Source organism: Haliaeetus albicilla, chromosome 9, assembly GCF_947461875.1.
Source record: "Haliaeetus albicilla chromosome 9, bHalAlb1.1, whole genome shotgun sequence".
NCBI classification, from domain to species: domain Eukaryota; kingdom Metazoa; phylum Chordata; class Aves; order Accipitriformes; family Accipitridae; genus Haliaeetus; species Haliaeetus albicilla.
In genome coordinates, this window is record NC_091491.1 from 29845910 (window position 1) to 29865405 (window position 19496).

At 36.4% G+C, this 19496-nt stretch overlaps 1 protein-coding gene across 4 annotated transcripts in view; it reads right to left on the reverse strand.

Moving 5' to 3' along the window:
* OPA1 (OPA1 mitochondrial dynamin like GTPase) overlaps positions 1–19496 on the reverse strand; it is a 59960-nt gene that overhangs the window by 20211 nt on the left and 20253 nt on the right. For all 4 annotated transcript variants that reach the window (XM_069792383.1, XM_069792381.1, XM_069792382.1 and 1 more), the window contains 21 exons: positions 18983–19087; positions 17908–17994; positions 16878–16991; positions 16470–16550; positions 15999–16073; positions 15608–15679; positions 15358–15457; positions 14690–14820; positions 14077–14149; positions 13912–13984; positions 13012–13127; positions 12333–12397; positions 11667–11743; positions 8677–8842; positions 7985–8137; positions 7252–7360; positions 6534–6613; positions 5207–5347; positions 3732–3848; positions 2336–2429; positions 922–1032 (listed from right to left, as the gene is read on the reverse strand). In XM_069792383.1, coding sequence (XP_069648484.1) covers positions 922–1032; positions 2336–2429; positions 3732–3848; positions 5207–5347; positions 6534–6613; positions 7252–7360; positions 7985–8137; positions 8677–8842; positions 11667–11743; positions 12333–12397; positions 13012–13127; positions 13912–13984; positions 14077–14149; positions 14690–14820; positions 15358–15457; positions 15608–15679; positions 15999–16073; positions 16470–16550; positions 16878–16991; positions 17908–17994; positions 18983–19087 — 2140 coding nt within the window. The remainder of the gene's footprint in view (positions 1–921; positions 1033–2335; positions 2430–3731; positions 3849–5206; positions 5348–6533; positions 6614–7251; positions 7361–7984; positions 8138–8676; positions 8843–11666; positions 11744–12332; positions 12398–13011; positions 13128–13911; positions 13985–14076; positions 14150–14689; positions 14821–15357; positions 15458–15607; positions 15680–15998; positions 16074–16469; positions 16551–16877; positions 16992–17907; positions 17995–18982; positions 19088–19496) is intronic.

Sequence of the window (19496 nt, forward strand, 5' to 3'; positions counted from 1 at the left end):
TTTTCTCTTTTCCCTTTTGCATAGCATTGGTTTTTTTCCGCCCTGCCAGTCCAGGTGTACAGCTGTGGTTTAAGTGGAAGTCTCACAGAACAATAGCAGAATGCTGCCAAAACCCCAACAATATATGTGCAAGAGCAAGTCCCATCAACTAAAAGTCAGTGTAAACCTTATTGGATGTGCAGGTAGACGACAGGATTATCACCTCAGCCTGGACTGTCCCCTTAAAAACTTCCACTATTTAAAATCTTACTGTATTAACCACAAAACCCCTTAATACTTTCTGAGTGACTCAAAGCATTAAACTACTGTAATCCTTCTGGAAGGTTAAATCTGCTAGGTTTTCTTCCTTGTTAAATCTCTTAATATAACGGTCATCTCAGCTTAATAAGGAAAACATATCAGATCTTCATGTCTGACAGGTTTTGTTTCTGTATACATGGCCTAAAATGAGCTGGCTAGTAAGTCACAGGCATTTCCAGCTAATCTGTATTAAAAATCAGTATTATTTGTGGGAGGGCTGCGTATTTCACCCAATAGTTAAAAAAAAAGATGGGATCAAAACCTCCTTACACAGTCAAGACTGAATCACCAGAGACAGGTCTCCGAGGTGTAGAATTAACTATGTACTAGAAAAACAAGAACTTCCCTTTACAACATTACTCTGTTTTAACTACATTTTTCAATATATTTATTTCAGTGAATTTACATCTAGTGTAAATTATGTTGTTTTATCACACTATACTATCCATGTCCACCTTTGAAGCAGTAAGATCTAACTGTATTTAAGAAAAATTCTATTTGTGATATTAATTAAATGCTAGCATATGAACAACCCATATTACATTAAGTGTTCTCAAGGACAGTGGTCAGAATTTGCTTCATTTCAAGCTAGTTCCAAAACACTATAGAGTAGGTACTTACTGAGATCCTCTGCAAGCTGGACCCTCTTGCCAGTTAGGAGCTTCACCTTCTTTTCATTGTCCTCAGCAAAATCTTCAAGCACCTCCTTTACATTCTTCTCCAAGCGCCTTACTATAACAAAAACAACAAACCAACCGAAAAAAAGCGAGTGGTAACATTTTTGCACCTGTAATGACCTAAGCACAAAATTTTGGGAAGGTCTGCGGGAGACGTAGTGTATGTTACGAGACTAACTAGTCTGGTTGGAGAAAAGGCAAACTTCTGAACACAAGCCCCTTGTTTGGGCCCTTAAGTCAGGAAATTCTTTGAGAAAGATGTTTAAATTTCAAAGGATATTTTTCTCTCTGAATTAAATTATTGGATGACTTTTTTAGGAGGAGATAAAAATGTTGTAGACTGCTTTGCTGTCATTCAGAAGTTTCTTCTCTGAGACTGAGTGTCCAACAAATCTGTTATTGTAAGCATCCTCGCTGCCTCCTTTTTAACAGTTACACTTTCACTGTCAACATCATCCTCATCAGATGAATCAAGGCCAAGTCAATTAAAGGTGAGAGATGGAAGAAGAAGTTAATGATGACAGCAGAGTGCGGTATTGAAAAATTGATGACACACAGAGGGGTGTTGCTGTATATACAAGGCTAAGAGGAATCAAAAGCTCTTTAAAGCAGTATTACATCCATCTTAGCACTCATATCCTTGCCCTTCATGCTTAGAGGGAGTACCTCCTAATAAAACTTCCTAATTTTCAGCCCAGCAGTTGTCAATGAGGTAGGTGGTTTGAAGAGGTTTGCCTTTTTACATTTAGGGGCAATTTCTTCTCCATGGAGGGTAACTTGCATCACATGACAAGGTTCAAACCTTTTACTTGCATCTTCCTCAAGAAGCAGGCTGAAAACTATTTTACAGATCAAAGGTCATTATTAGTAGTTGTACCATGGCACTAACTGATTGCTATATAAATGATGCTTTATAAGGAAGCTGCTGTTCTATTAGCTTGTCTAGATACTACATGACATATTTTGCATGGCTTTAAAAAAATCCATTAGAATTGATTTTTTATATCAAACATTTTAAAATTAAAATCTACAGCTAGACTGACATGAGAAAAAAGAATATAGTCACTATTTGTTGAAATCCTTTCTGCTTGAAAAAAGATATTGACAATTGGCATCACGTAAGCTGAAAATATTTTAAACTGGAGAGTGTCTTAATTATTTGACATTCTATTTACACTAGATACTTTAATGTAAATAGAATGTCAAATTCTATTTACTCTACATCTTTTAATTACCTAACCAGGACACAAAAATCAGCCAGCCAGGCTAAGCATGAAAGGAACGCATAACTAGAGGAACACTAAAAAATGAAACAAAAAATTGTGTAGACAAACACCTCAATTCACTATGAGCCTTACCTTCAGTGTTAGTAAGCTGCTGCCTCAGCGTGTTTGCTGTAATTGCCAGCATTCGCTGTATTCGCCAGAAGAGTACAATATCATTACATTCGAGCTGAAATGAGGGAAGTTGTAGTGTCAGACACCTGATGTCCAGTGAACATCCTACACTTAACAAGAATCTCTTGACACTTTTAGCGGCAACTGTAAACTCACGTATACATATCCTCATCTTGCACAAAAATACCACAGAATAACCACTATAAGTAACAAGGAAACACACCAAAAATAATTCTAAAGAACTGTGTCAGCCCTATTTAATACACTGCATCACCTTTACATCTACCGTTTTCAACAGAAAGAGCCATATCGAGGGATATCACAGAAAAACAATTTGCACACACCATATGCAGGCTGGTGAGTATAACCCAACGCTCACTGAAACCACCACACTTGTTCATAGCAAACACATTGAAAGACAACAGCTGAACTCCCTGCTGTGACTTTGTCTGACAAATGCTTCTGCAGATAGTGTTGGGCCAAGGGCTGCATTTGCTAAGAAGAGACAGTTTCTACACCTGCAAGGATAGCAGAAGGGAGCACTAACTTCACATTAGGACACCTTAAAAAGACAATAACAGAACAGGAGGTTAAGTGTCATGGAGAGGCAGCTCTCCACTCTATGACCTCATTTTCTCTTACCTCTTACAGGCAAAGGTATTTCTACAGTAGTAAAGATTTCTGGCTCCATGGGAATCATTCTTTGTCACAAAAAGAAAAACAAAACTCCACAGAAAGTGAGGAGCTTTACCTTTCCAGTAATTTCTTTTTGATTCAAAATATAATGGTAAGAAAACCATATATTCTTTTCTTTGTGCATACTGTCATTTGTTGCACAAGCTTGGGTTTACAAAACTGGAAAGTCATTTAAAATATCTGTTTGTAAGCTCCATAGGTTTTTTTTTTTTTCCTGTTGATCACATGTGGCTCCAAGCATTAACTCTAAACACTTATTTATCATACTTATCCATAAAACCCCTCTTACTTAATGTTTTCTGAATTTTTTCTATCAGTGAGGTAAATAAATATCAATGGCAAAGTGGGAGAAATGGATACCAACAAGCTGTACAATACTGCTTTTAACAGTGTATTTTCAATACATGTTGATAAGTAACAGATGTTTAGGTCATGGCTGATACCTAGTGGTCATTTTATATAATTACCACCAGGATGGCATAGGATGGCATTTTATCAATTAAAAGCCTGATGTAAAACATATCCAAGATCACCAGCTATCTCACGGTAAAGGATATAAAGAAAGGTTAAGCTAGTTTAAAGTATTTGTAGAATTTTTGGTTTTCAACTGAGATGGAAATAGTAAGGCAAAACACCAGCGTATATCTGTTCTTCAATTTACCTCTGAGTCCACAAAATGCCTCTGATAATAATAGAAGCCTCTTCGACATAGATTGCAGTGGTTCAAAGCAGTCTTCAGGAAATACCTTCTATAAATTTGGTGCCATGTGTCTTTAATCTAGGAAAACAGTACTTAAATTTGACTAAATAAATACATACACTCACTATTGTGCATATTTTGATGATCACAGATAATTTAAAAATATAACTCCAAATTCCACTATTGCTGTCATGTAATATATGTTTAAACATCTCAGCAATTTGTCTGCAACTGGGATATGATTAATGTGTTTGTTACATTTGGCAAACATGCCAGATGATTGTCAATTTAAAAAGCTACTCTTCCATGCTTGTAATATCACAATGTTTAAAAATATCATCTGCAGGCAAAGTACATTTAAACTATATACTACAAAACAGGACAAATTGTTCTGCTCTTGGCATGCTGCCGTCTTCACATTAACACTAAGAATACATTTTTGAGTGGTACCCATTTATTTATCAATCAAACCAGATTAAAGCATAGAGAAATATTTAATGGGTCTTATGTAAACAAACATTTGTAACTTTTCTTGATTAGGCTTATGTACATTCCAGTTCTTCAAAATTAGATATATATATATACACACACACACTGATATGGCTCTTCAAAAAAAACCATAAAACAAAATTAAGAAAATCTGTTGCTTAGCTAGAAAGGAAACTCAATTTGCACTCATTCCCCTCATGCAGAGGATGTGGATCACTACTCTGATCAAAAAGGTATGGTAAGTATAGGAAAGGGGCAACAGGTATTTAAATAACTCCTCTACCTTCAGTAAGTACATGTTGAAAAGGCAGCCAAAGTTACTGCAGAAAATGTTAAAGGAAATCTACTTCTGTTACTTATTAATGTTTGAATCCTCTTTTATTTAAAATCTTACATTTAATTAGATAAAAGGTCTAATTATGGTTAAGAGCCTTACACTGCTATGAGCTAAATCATTTTCCAGAACATTTTAAACGTACAATACATTCCCTCAGGGCACTCTAAAAACCCCTGCCTTTTTCCAAGTATTCTTAGAAAATTTCCCTCTCTTCAATGTACCTATGAACTTCAAACTGCACGCAAAACCACACTGAAAGTTTAGGAACGCACATTATGTTTTTATCATGTCTTGCTCACAAAGGCCTCGATTCCACTATATAACATCTGAACAATAATTTTAAACAAGCCTTGTCGTAATGCAGGCAAGAAAATCTGCTCAGCAGATTCTGATTTTAGTCTAAACTGACAGATTCCAAAGAGTTGTATTGCATGTCTGACAGCCAACAGAAATGCGTGAATTGCGTGCAAGCAGTCATTTAGTAATTCATTTGGAAACATCTGGATTACAAATTCAGTATTTAGATGGAGTCTTCTGTATGCTATCTAGAAGGAACATTCAAGTGTTCACAGGGGGCTTCCATATGTTTTGTTACAATTCTGCATCTTACCAGACAGGGGTCCACTGTTATTCCTCTTGCTTCAAGATTCTTCCTGACAGTCGTCACTTCATCATTTGCCAGATAAGCTGCATGTTCTTCATTGCATTTGATTAATTTCTCAAGTTCATTTTTTGTTTCGTTACGAATATTCTAGGATAAGAATGATTAGTTACAATTAATTATTATAGACTCAGAGATCATCAGCACCTCCTCAATAAACAGTCTACCTGTTTAATAAACCAGAACAGAAAATACCTTTGACACTATTAACTATTACATTTAAGTGACTCAAAAGAGTATTTGTGCAAAGACACCTCAAATATAGTATTTTAAAATGGATAATTCACTGCCAATTTTTCATGTTTTTTTCTTTTCATTATGCACAGAAATGCACAAGAGGAAGAGAAGGGTGGAAAAAAAAAATAAATCATAGGTGTTAGCCTCCTTTCCCCTCCATGAACATCCACTAGCGGGGTTCACATTCACGTATCACCTGTGACACCGATGAGAACTGTAATTTTTGCCTAACAGCTAGCAAGAACTCTCCATGGATTCACACCTTTAAGTTGATATTCATTAAATTCAAGTAAGATAGGTTGAAGTCGCTGCCTTTCTCCCATACCTGGCTGCATACAGTTGACTGTAAAACTCCTTCCTCTGAAACAATTACTTTCTACTGCATTCTTTTAAACTCTACTTACTTCTTTAAAGTATGATTCAGTTTGAGAAGTATCTAGAAAAAGTAACATAAAAAGCCCATCATCTCTGGGCATTAAATGGCAGGTGCTATTTAAATTCAAAAGAAATTTCAGAAAGCTATGAGCAAATGAGAAGAGAGGTTATGATGAAAACAGTCAATAAGAAGATACAACTGTGACTAGAATGCAAGTGATAATGCTATCATATACTAATTAAATCCAAATGGAGCATAATAGGAAACTGCATGTGACTTCCTGAAAAGCATGCTTAGAAAGTATAAAAGAGAATAGCCCAGTTCCCACCCTGTTTTCATCAATTTCTTTCTGCTGGAAGAACTTTAACATTCAGGTCAATGGCATAATAGTAAAGATGTAATTCAGCTGAAGAACGGAAAACAGTTTACAAGCCACTATGTATCTGCAATATGAAAAAAGTTTATGGAATTCTCTGTGGTGTAATATTTAAAAAATGAGTAGTAAAAGTAACTGTAAAGTATTTAAAAGCAATTTTTTTTTTTTTTGCAATCATCTAAATAGTGTGAAGAGGGTTGATATTTTTGAAGATTTACTGAGTAATAATCAAAGTTTTCTAAAGGTAGTGAACTACAAATTCTACCCCCCTCCCCCCCTGCTTTTACCTGTTCTTTGGTGCGGCCTATCCAGTATAACCATCTTTTTTTCCAGTCTGGACCCACCATATCTTCAATAACAGACTCAGCTAAAAAAGGAAACATGATATTAAGTATCACTCAAAATATATGTAACCAGCCAAATTTATACTTCTAAAATTAGGTACAAGATCAAGAATGGACATTTTATGCCTAAGAACAACTAAGATATGCCACACTGAGTCAAGTCAGATGTCTTTTACTTAAAGCAACAGTTGATGTCTTAATAAAATTTAAAAATTACTGTCAACCAGTAGAAACTTCAAGGAATTATAGAAAAAACATAACATCCCTCCACTGAGACAGCCCTCCAGGTTCCAAGTCAGGCGTTTAAAAAAATCTTACTTCGTTGCAACTTGCATCAAAATTAATTATGCTTGGCAACCATAAACGGACCAACTACTTTTCCTGAATTTACCCTATTCTTCTACATGTGTGTTTGGACAATTTTTTTGACTCTACAGATCTCTATTGCTTATCTTTCAGTTGCCTCATTGCAAGAGCAAGAGCACTAGCTTTTGAGGCTGTATTTTGCTAAACATTTCTGTCAGTATCGGTACCCTTTCAAACTGTCACCACTATCTCAGTTGTGCTGCTACAAAAGCTTGCACTGCAGTGAAGTGAACTAGATTCGGAAATTGGCCCAGATTAAGAAGCACACAAGAGTGGAATACATCACACAACTCACTGTCTTTGAGCCGACTTTGGAGCGTCTCTTCCATAAAATGAATAGCTGCATCCCACTGCTGTTTATCAGATATTGACCGATCTTCTAAGGCATTGTGCTGGATCACTCGCTGTAATACAGAACATTGTTTTAGCATACAATACATAATTTATTCAGGATTTACTAAAAAAGATTTCTGACATTATCTTCATTTTTTTGATGTCCACAAAACCAGCATGTATTGGGCACACAGGATTAATTCAAGAGGCACCTTTTCAAAGCACTGCCAAAAATATTTTCTTGTGCCTTTAATTTGAGTCTTTTCTACAGCCTAGCATAAATAATGTAAAAAATACAACAAACAATATGAAATCCCTCCAGATTACAGAATCTATAAAGATCGTAATGAAACACTGTTGTTTTGTGTGGCTATACTTTACAGAACAAATAGATGATGCTAAACAATTCTCACAAGACTGTCCTTGGGCAGCCAGAGGATTATGGAGGACTTTTTCCTGAACCAACAAAACCAATTTTATTAGATGTTATTTAGGGCAATAATTAACAAGAGGTAATAATAAAATGAATTGAGAATCACTGAATTAAAACATTATATAGACAAGGAGGGATGGACAAATCTCCCTATCATTTTATGATTACATTGAAAGAATGTTAAAATACTGAATAAGCAACTTCAGTAAAAAGATTTCAACAGCACTTAGTCAACAATGCAAAAAACCCCACTACATTTTACCAGGCTATCCTCCGCTCTCTCATTCCATTTATGTCGTTTAATACTTTCTTCTTTGACAGCTTGTTTCAGTTTATCAAAGATATCATCATGCTCTTTTCCTTTTTGTTCTGTCATGAAACGGGAAAATTCTTCTTGCAAAGTCTCCCAAGCCACCTAGAAAGTTAGTAAACAATGCCTACTGAAATGGACCATATATATATGCACCAGCTGGTAAAGGAACATTTATGACAATTCTTGCAAGTATGAAAAGTTGCATACTTTCTCAAAACAACATACAAGCATAAGAGCAAGTCATTGACTTTTCCTTTGCTGCCTTATCCATTACTAATAAAGTCAACATTAAACGCTTTGCTATGTTGTAGCAAATTGAATTCTGTTAAACTTGCATAAATCTATTAAATATGAATATACCTAGCTTGAAGGGTTTGTTTAACCTCTTAAAAGGAGGGGGTTTTTGGTGTTTAATAAGGAAAATTCACCAGAAGAGCTAATACAACGTTCCTGCTGTATATGCTTCTCAACATCAAGCTCTTGCTAGCCTTTTCTGACATGTAAGCTTGTTAGAAGAACTACAGTCAGCCCTTCAAACCATCACCTGACTTCTCTGGAGCTATGCTTTCATTTCAACAGGCTTTGCACAGGTTTTTGGTTTTGTTTTTTTTTAATATTTTTTATAATAACTAAATTCTCACCTCTACTGCTTTATTAGGCAGTTGCTTGTCAGTCCACTGCTTCAGTTTGATGTCCACAGTGGTGTTAAATGTCCCTGAGTTCATAGTCTGTGCTGCTGGGAGGTATATATTCTCAATCACATGAGTAGATACCCTTTCCCATAAAGTTTTCTGAAGAATCTCCTCCCTAAAATGGAAGTTGTAACACATATGATGGCTTCCAATACAAAAGTGTCTAACAGGTATGCATTCAATTTGTTAGAAACACTGAGAAAACAAGACTACAGAACACAGGAAGTACTCCTTAACATCAGGACATGACTTCAACCAAAATCTACTTGGAACGAAGGACACAAATACACAATGTTTTCAGCAGCAAAGACAGCTTCAGAAGTTGGCCTCTGCAACTCTTATGGCTGCCACTGCACTGCACAACAGCCCCTTGCAGCCTTTAACTATACCAGTATAATAATCATGTACAGCTGTGTGTGCATATGCATGGCAGGTGAGGGAACAAGGGGGCAGACTGTAAAGCATTGAAATGATTTGACTAAAAAGTCTGCACTCCCAAAAAAGCATGTGGGTTTTGTTTCCGTAGTATTCCGATTTGTTTGTTGGAACATGCTGTAGTTTTCCATCTGTGATTTTCATTGATTGTTCCCAGATTTGATAAACAATGAAGCAAGTTGAGAAGTCCAACCTTTTACAAAAATGTGTATTGACATTCATTTACAAATGTGCCTCGACACTATAAAACTAAGCACCACTTTCCTATTTATGATGTGTTTCAAGAAGTAACAATGGAAACAATCTAAGTTTAACCTTTTTAAATTACAATAAACTTACTCAGGAAACTTTGCAGCTGCAGTGAGACAACTCAGCTGAGCCAGTGTGACATGCAGCCAGTACCCAAAGAGGCAGTCATGCTCCTTCTGCTCTTGCCAGAGTCTCCAGTACAGGTTGTGGGTCTCTTGCAGATTAATTTTATGCTAGCTCAGCATGCTAAATCAGTTTACCAACAGGTCATATGAATGCCAGATTTGGTAGAATGGTGAGAGCTAAGAGCCAAAGTATAAAAACTGCCTTTTTTTGGTGGTATCTGACTATCCGATTCACTCAAGCTCTTTTCTTCCAAATGGGCTGAAGTTCAGGACACAAGCCTCATCCCTGATAATGCCCCTACTCTAATGGGCTGTCTGTGGACAAAGACTGAAGAACTTCTCATAAATATCAATTATCCCCCCATTTCAACAGCAGCAGAATTGAAAATTTCTCTTCTGTGTTTAAAGCCTCCTTTGAGATTTAAAAATTTTGAAGCTCTCCTTCTGACATACCAGTATAAATGGGGATCAAAGCCACTAGTTTTTCTACTGTTGAAGCAGATCTTTGGCATATTTAGGGTAGTAAAAGTATTTATACAAAATTAAAAGGAATTCAAGCACTTAAATGTTGAAAGAATTCACTATAAATAAAAACTAATATTGCCACCAGTACAAAATGTTTTCCTTAAAAAGCTTTGTTCAAAATAGGATGATTTGGATAGTGTTCGGACAAAAATCAGTTATTGATCATTCTTGATCACCATGAAAAGAACTGGGGAAGTGGCAAATTAATTTCACTTACAGGGTGTGCTGGAAACCATCTGTTATGGATTTTACCACTTACAAATGCACTGTAGGAGAAGGGCAGTCCTCCAATTAAGAACAAATGCAATCTCATTCCTTCTTTACTGACATGTCAATAAAAATACACTTTTGCTTTGCTTAATCCAATCAAACTTAATTGGAAGGAATGGAAATTTTAACAGGATAAAAACATTTGCATTCATCAAATGCACTGCTGTTTTCAGGCTGCACAAAATGGCTAACAGAAGCACTTTTTCATGACTTAGGTTTCCAGTTCTACTTTATAGCTCATTAAGTGTTATAAAACTAGAATCACCCCTACATTTTAACTTTCAAAAGAAATGCACAGAAACATTCATGTCATGCACCCACCCGATCCACAACATAAAATGAGGCAGATAAGACATGAGCCAGGGTACTTCAGCATCTATTACACAGCGAACAGCAACAAACATCAAAGTGGCAAATGAGCATTGCATTTGGACTAGAACATAACTTCAGACTAATATACTGCCTACAACACCTTCTCTGAACACATCTACATACCCAGAATTATTCTAATGTCATTAAGAATCAGACATTTCATCTTGGTTTCTACTCTATGACCAAGTAACAGTTCATTCAGGTCACTGAAGGCAAAGGCATTAAAGAAATCTTTTATTTGTGGTTCACAGTTGTGGTACAGGCTGTCATCAAAGTAATCCTTTACATTGGTTATTCTCCTCTCAGCCTGCATCTACAGTGGCTTTACTATGCAGTGATGCTACACTGTTAAAATACTTAGGCTAAGCACTCTCTCTCACACCTCTGTCTGCCTTAAAAAGAAGGGCAGTGTAGTACGGTGCTACCTGGTTGAGGCTACCAAGGAGATCCACACGCAGGATGAAATTCTCAAACATCCAGATCAGCTCTTTTTAGAGCCAGGAATTACACAATCTTTCAACTTCCAAATCTCTGATTCACAGAGATAAACTTTTTTCCAAGGTCATATATATTATCTTGATATGAACAACAATAATCCCCAAACATCAAGTTAAGAGGAGTTACTGATTAATACTTCAAATGAACATCTGAAAATACCTTTAGTATGACTGTTCCTTTTAATTTTTGAGGAATATCTATTGTTCATTATACTGTATAAAACCAGAACAAACCACAAACTGACATCATATAATTTTTGTCGAGGGATTATACAAGTATTTGCTGATTCAGAATAATAAACAAACAGACTACTTCCACAGGGACAAAGGACATAATAATACATTGTCCTAAGAAAAACAGTTCTTATTTATATCCAAGAATTTTGTTTACTAAAACTCTTTGTATTTTAAAGACAAACTTCTGCTAGTTAATTAAAAAAAGGAAAAAAGAAAAAAATTACCATACCAGTGCTTTGGTGTGACCTGAGTCAAACTTATGACTTCATCAAGAATCTCATTCTTTGCTTTTTCGAATAGTTCATTCTGTGCAAAAGGAAAAATATGGAATAGTAAGATTTTAAGTATAGTTTGATCACGTTTCCATACAAAAAGTAAAAAAACAAAACCTTTTTCTTATGGCCTTTAAGCCTAAAATGATACCTTCTGGTCATGTTCTGGACAATGTATGTGCTTGTCATAAGCTACCCTGGTTTACCATACATCTTCCCACCCATCTCCTGCACGCCTCTGGCCAGGCATGGCATTCAAATATTCAGGATCTCTACAAAAGAACTAGAGAATGGGATCATAATTGTTTTGTTATTCTGTCTGAAAGACCAGGGAACGTAACTTCTCTTTGCCAGTTCTGTCATGTTCACAAAGAAACACTGACCTACTCCTGCGGGCAAGTTAACTGTATACTAGAAGAGTGAAGGACTTGTGATACTTCAACACTTAACAATTTTGAAGGACGCTATTTCATAAAACATAATGTTACACTGTCCTCACATTTTAAAATGTCAGTACTTTATGTTAACTTTAAGAAACCTTTACAAATGAGATTAAATGGCAGAAATTTTAATCCATAATCAACACTTTGTAGCACACAAATTAAAGCAGTCATGTAATTTACCCTGTCAAGCTCTCGCAACCGAGGGTAATTGTTCTTCCATTCAGTCTCAAGATTGAAACGTGTGGCTGCAAAAATCAGAAACAAGGCCTTAATTTTTTTAATTGTCTATATGCACCTCAAGACTATCTTAAAAGTTTAGTAGCTCCTAAACTTGCCACAGATCTTGCTTATGACAAACCCTCCAAGAACATTAAGTGCCTCTGCAAATGAGCAAAGTTTTTTGCTGTCTATGCTCAGATATTCTGTTTGTAAATTACAGGATTCATGCATTGAAAAAATGTAGTGGAAAGAGAGCAATTCAGCTTCCAGCTCTGTGCAAGTCAGCCCTGCCCTGGCTGAGCAGATGGTGTCTTTATATAGGAAACCATTTCAAACAACATCTGAATCCAGTGGAAGGACTGTGTTTTGCCCACAAAAAGCCCTGGATTTTTTTCTTCATACTTATTTACTCCCTTGGCTTTTAGAGCAAGCGGGTCCTTCATACCATGAATTACTTTTTTAATGTGTTTTTGTAAATATTAACTGAGGCAATTACCAATTCATGAGAAATGTTGATCATATAAAATACATAAAGCACAACTGCCCAAGCATGCTGGCAAAATAGTATTATATGTGTGTGCAAGAATGAACTGTTTAACAGCAAGCTGCTATTTCACTTGGTTTTTGAAAAGATGTTTACCTTTAAAAGCATCTGCTTGTTGCTCCACAGACTCTCTCACCATTTTCCAAAAGCAATCTGACACAGCAAGACTTAAGTTCTTTGTTGTTACCTGGTGTGCCTTCAGCATACATGTCCTGTAAAGAAAGACAGCTAGAGGAAATTATTCTATGCATACCCATGCTTTCTGGCCCACGTTTTCTCCTCACAAGAATAAAGCTCTGCTTTTATAGCAGAGAAGCAGAAAATAACATGTCAATGTGGACCTAACCCAAATTCCAATCTCTTCCTCCAAAATATTAAATGCAGATAATCAAAGCAAGAGGAAGAAAAAAAACCCCAACAAAACAAGCAAATAAAAAACCCCCACCACAAATAAATTTTTATTCTACAGGTTGCAGTGCAGGTACTGCAGTCCCAAAGACCATGCAGCTTGCTTTCCTGAGAAATACAAGCCTGTGAAATCAAAACTCTGCTCAATGAACTTCCAGCAGAACACATAAACATTGAACAACTTTGAATACAACATTGTTGTCACAGCAAGATGACTGATATTTAGAGGCGCTACAACTCATATTTGGGCTGGATTCACTCCTCCCAGGTGTATAAAGTGCCTAGACACACACTGGGAACTTAGTTCTTCTAGAGCCAATGAAGACACACAGACACCTCTGAAGAGAGGCTGAGAACTGCAGTGGAATCAATTGCTGCCTGAAAATTCCTGTCTCTCTCCACTGACTTACAGTAAGCATTAGTAAACCAGCTAACTTGGTCATCTCAACAAGATACTTAATTTAAGCAGATTAAATCTCAAAAAGTATTTCCACACTGCAATTGTTTTTTTAAGTTCAACAAGAAAAACTGATGCTAGCATTTACTAACACAGGCTCATTTTTGTAAAAGGAATAAATAGCAACATACTTTAACAGCTTTGAATTTTGAAAAAATTCCTCTTCATATTCTTTAATAGATTCAATACTTTCACTGCTGTTGCCTGGAGAAAGAAAAAGAGTGCTGCAACAGTTCCATTTAGACAGTTTTCTCTGCTATCAAGGAGAAAATAAGCAGAACCAGAACTCTCTTTACCTTTTCCAGTAACAACTGCAAAATAACCCAAAGCTTTCATTGGGAAGAGTTTGCCTTCAATTATTTGCTGGATCTATGAAAATAAAGGATTAAAAAAAAAAAAAATGTGGTTAACTTTGCACATAGGTATTCTTTCCTTCAGCAGTTTTAAAACCAGATCTAATTCTATCTATGCAGACTACTATAAGAAGCAGTTTGTCATGGGACTATGAATTCTACTGATATTTAAAAGAAAAAAAAATGATAAAGGCATAAAACAAATAAGACATAACATAGCAAAAGACAAATAAAGTGAAAAAGCCTATCCCAGAATATCCTAAAGCCTTCTCAGGAAATGGAACTTGCTCAGGTCACCTGCATGAAAGGAACTGGTATTATAGCAAGCTGTAGTCAAGGTTTTTTTTAGATCATTAAAAGCAAAGCTTGAGAGAGATGAAAACAACCACTCAACAGCCCCCCTCCCCGCCCCAAATCATCACATTGAATACAGAAATAAGCACTCAAAAACATCTAGAACAGGTAGGTGAGGTCCAATATTTCTGAGAGCATCTCAAGTATTTTTCCATGTGTGACTTTAGCCATCACAATGTGAGAAAAAAAAGTGTCAACTCACCCTGCTTGGGCTAGCCACGTTTTTCTCAGCAAGATCAACTTTAGTCAACACAAAAATTGTCCTTTTTCCTTGGGGATCCATTTGGCTGACTAAGTCTGTGACAATACTGCGTTCTGCATCCACTGATCCGTCTAAAATAAACAAAACCAAAGTTATATTTTAGGGACTATAATCTAACATGCAGTACTGAAGATATAGTAAGCACCAAGTAAGTTTTATGTTACAACTTAAAATCAGTAAAATTACACTTATATTCAATTTTTGGGTACACACAGTGAAGATCTGCTTTATTCCCAGTATCATTAAAAAAAATTAGTTTCTTGTAGTTGTATAAGTTTTGAACAAGCACCAGCTTGCTCAAAATATTAAACTCTATTATTGTCTGTTGCCTCCAAAAACACTTTTGAAGAAATCTTGAATTTTATTGTCACCACCATTTTTAATGACAAAAAACCTCTTAGCAAAAAGTTGCTTTTTGCCACAAATAACAAAGGTGCTTTAAATTATAAATACACATTCCACAGCATGCTGTTTTGTACACTATATAAATTACCACAAATGGAAAAAAAAAAAAAAAATAATCAGGAGAGTCCCCAGAATAACATAAGAATCACAATTAAAAAATAAAAAAATCCTGCCAGGTGGATAACCATCTAGATTCTTATTACCTTGAATACAAAGGATGATGGCATTAGGATTCTGCATGTAGGCCTTGCTGATGCTAAAGATAGTTTCCTTCGTATCTGGAGCCATACCTGATGTCACAGTCTTTAATATGTATATGGAGATATATATTTAAAGGAAAAAAGAAAATAGAAAGATGTAAAAAAGAAAAACAACAGCTAATGTTCTCACCAATACCGCTACCTCACTTACATCTCTTAAAGATTTTTTAAAATTTATTTATTGCATACTTACACTAATGACTCCAGGTAAATCAACCAATACCATTCTCTGCAAACCAGGACCTTTCACACTTAAGGAGATGGTCTGTGAAGTAAAATTGAAATTAAAGGTTTATACACACCTACTTTGTATGTAATGACATATACAAACACACATATATAAAATTATATAAATGCATATTTACACAAACATATGCTTTAAACCAGCAACAGCCTGTAATTTTAAGAGAGAAGTACAATTTTATATGCACGTACTTGTGATATAAAACTGACTTTAACAGTCCAAATACACTCTGTATAGTGCAAAATATTAAGTGTACACAAACTGTATTCACCAGTCTCCTATTTTAAAAATACTCACGGAAGACATACAAGTATTTGCCACTAAATATTTGATGTCTTACCTCAGTGCTAACTGTGCACCCTTCCTTCACACTATTTCTCATTCTGATTTCTATTTCATGTCTCAAAGCTGCAAGCTGTTTTGAGAAGAGCAAAATATAAAACTCCTTATAATAGTGATAGAAGAAAAATCACCAACATAAAAAAGTTTACTTAGGGATTAAGATCCCTCTTTATAAATACTATCTCATATGCATGTCGAATAACTAAGTCTGGTAACTGAGGCACTAAATGACAGATTACCTGCAGGCCCCTGCATAGTCCAAAAAATGTCTTGGCACAAGAGCTCCTCCTACATTTTATCCACTTCAGTGCCAGCCAAAAACACCCTAAAAGATAATTTAATAACTAATATAATGCCTTGCCCCACTAAACATATTTCACTCTAATTAAACAGGGGCTAACAGCTCAAAGACACAAATTTTTTCAGAGAATGAATAAAAGTCACATTAACTGCCAGTCTTTACACTTACATCCTCTTCCTTGGTCAGATCAAACTCCCGAGAGCTGTCTTTGAATAAAGCCACATGGTGGGGACCTTCACTAAGGGTTACCTAAACGGTAAAAGTCTTATATGAGAAAGTATGGTAAAAACACAGAGAAACATGAGAAGTACACAGCATATGTACACTTCCCACTGCAGACATACAAGTATATGTAATGCTCATTTAACACAGGACTACTTATGGTAGGAATTACTACTACTCTGATAGTATATATGGATCATATGTAGGCCTGCAGAAGTTTTGTCATTGACTGCAACAACTCACTTGCTTAGACGCCATTTTATAAACAAATGGTCACTTATACTTCAATTAACGGCATAATCAGAGGGACAAGAATATGGCAAATGCTGATTCAGAGATTATGATGTTTCTTACCTTAACAGGGGAACGTGTCATCATCTCCCCAGACCCTCGAGGGAATATGCGGGCTTGGGCAATCATTTCTAACACACTGGTTTTTCCAGCACTTTGATCTCCAACCACGACCACCTATAGTGAAAGTTTAAACAGCCACTGGCTTTCAGCAGGACAGTTCGGAAGCTTAGACAAAAGCTGACTAAAAAGACGTTAATCTGTATCAACACTGGCTGTATTATGTTTGACAATAAATGCATTGGTTTAAATATGGAATCTTTGAAGGAACACTAACTTTTAGTCATGCAGAAAAATTGACTTGTGCTTAAGACAGCACAGTCCACAAAGCACCCTGAGGGCCTAACCTGCCAGGCCACCTAGTGAGGAGAGGAAGGCCTTGCTGTTCTCGTGGCAGGCAGGTCTCTCCTTGCACAAAATCCTTTCAGCAGGCGAAACACTGACGACTACTCCTCTGGTAGATGCTGCTTCTGCCTGGAGAAGGCTGAGTTCTGACGCAGGTCCTGCCATTTCCCCATTCGACTGGCTTCCCACAGAAGCCACCAGCACTACAGGCGGTTGGTTGTGCAAGCAGGAAGCACTCCTGGCTCTCCCCTGCACCAGCAGTCAGGCTAGCCAAATTCTCGCGCTCCCCCCTCCAACCGCAGCACTGCTGAGGGGAGTTAGCCAGGGCACCGTACCTTCTCAGATCCACTGGTACGCACTGGGAAACAACAGCTGTTTCACAATGCTGAGAAGGCTGGGGTGCCCAGACTGAAACCATTTCAAATGGAAGGCTGAGCACAGCAGCAATATCGGTATCTAGATAGGGTTTTATCTACAAGCTAAGGCAGACTTAACATAGTTACATTGGTTATTCTCAAAATTCTCTTCTTGCACTTAAAATGGAGAACACGTCTTAAGCAAAAACCCTGGAGTTACGAGAAAATAGCCTAGCACTAGCTCAGGATTATCGTGGAGTACAATTAAATGTTCTATTCAATTATAAGACTGGTGTTTCAGCAAAAAACCCTTGAATTTTTCATCTACTTACACGAGGTAGGTGATCTTGAGTGTTATAACTGGCATCATAATCAGACAATATGTCGAGTACTTCAGAATACATATCAATCAAGGATTTCTAAAAAAAAAAATAGAGAGAAAACACAGCCAATTAACAGAACAAAGATTGATTTCAGACTACTTCATCTGTATATTCTGTAAACTCATCTGTAAAAATGTGTTTATTCTCTCCTGATGGTTTGAAACCTAAATGGTCTATATTGCAGCACACATCTCTGTTTTATGAAGAACAATAGCAAGTAAAGTCATCCCTTGCCTTCTGTGGATGAAAATACTACAGCTGCAGACGCATCTCGCTGAAAAAGCAAAATGAGAGCTCTTACATACAGCGTAAGAGAGCAACAGTGCTCAGACTTCACAGTTTCCAAGTTAAGAAGCTGAATTGAGTTTCTTCCATTAAACATTTAGACTTAAATTTTCAGCTTGATGAACAATAAGCATTAACAAGGGCACAGAGCTATCAACCTCATTCTGTACAAATAAGAACTCCTTATCTTCCAGTTCCCAGAGGAAAGAGGAAGATCCACATTGGTCAGCAAGTGACACAGAGACCGGCAGAAAACATCTATTTTTAGAATGCTGAGGATGTTGGCAGACAAAAGCAAAAGCTTAATTAGTCCAAACTCCCTGAATTTATACAGGGCCATTAAAAGATGTTTCCTGACCCTGTAACTATATTCCTACCAAACTCAGTAAGACCCATTACAAAGCACAAAGGTATCAGATTGTGTGTGTAAGAAGAGTTGGAAGCATATTTATTAGCAAATACAGTGAAGCTACATCAAAAAACCCAATCCACATTTCCCACTTAGGTTAAGTTATTTAGTTAGACCTGCTAACCCCTTTGTGCTCCTCAGCTGAAACCATTTCCAAAAGTTATATAGTTCAAAAAAAAAGGATGTATAAAAGCCTAACATGTCAAAAAATTAGCACAGATATAACAAATGTTAGAAGTTCGTATATGAATTAACAAAGACAGTTTAGAATAGCATCATGGAAAATATGGCATAATTACATTTCTATGCTGATTTGTAACACGTAAGTACCTTTAACTTCCTCTGATGAATTCCCTTGTCATCTCTTTGCAGTACCAATTTTCTTAATTCTTTGTTCTCCTTCTCTAATCGCTCAAGCATTCTTTGGTATTTGAGCTACAGAAGAGTGGTACAAATATACTCTTGTAATTATGGAAATAGTACACTCACGTGAGCGAAATTTTACATATGAAAAATATATTACCCTTCAGGCAAGTCTTTCAAAAACATAGAAACCTTTGTGGTTGCTACAGTTTATTGAAAATACAAGGCCATCAAGAGAAGACTGTTAGATTCTGCCCATGCGCCCCCCCCCCCCCCCCCCCCCCCAGCAACACAACACCTTTGCTTCAAATGTTTTAATAAGACCACAATGTTCAAACTTGGGTATACATAAATCAATCTTTAAGCATCTTATGCAAGCATCATTTTCAAAGGAGCTACACGTATGCAGTCAGACAGAAATTAGCATCAGTGGGAACTGGTTGTTCAATCAGAAAGATCACAGGGCTTAAATGTGAATTTG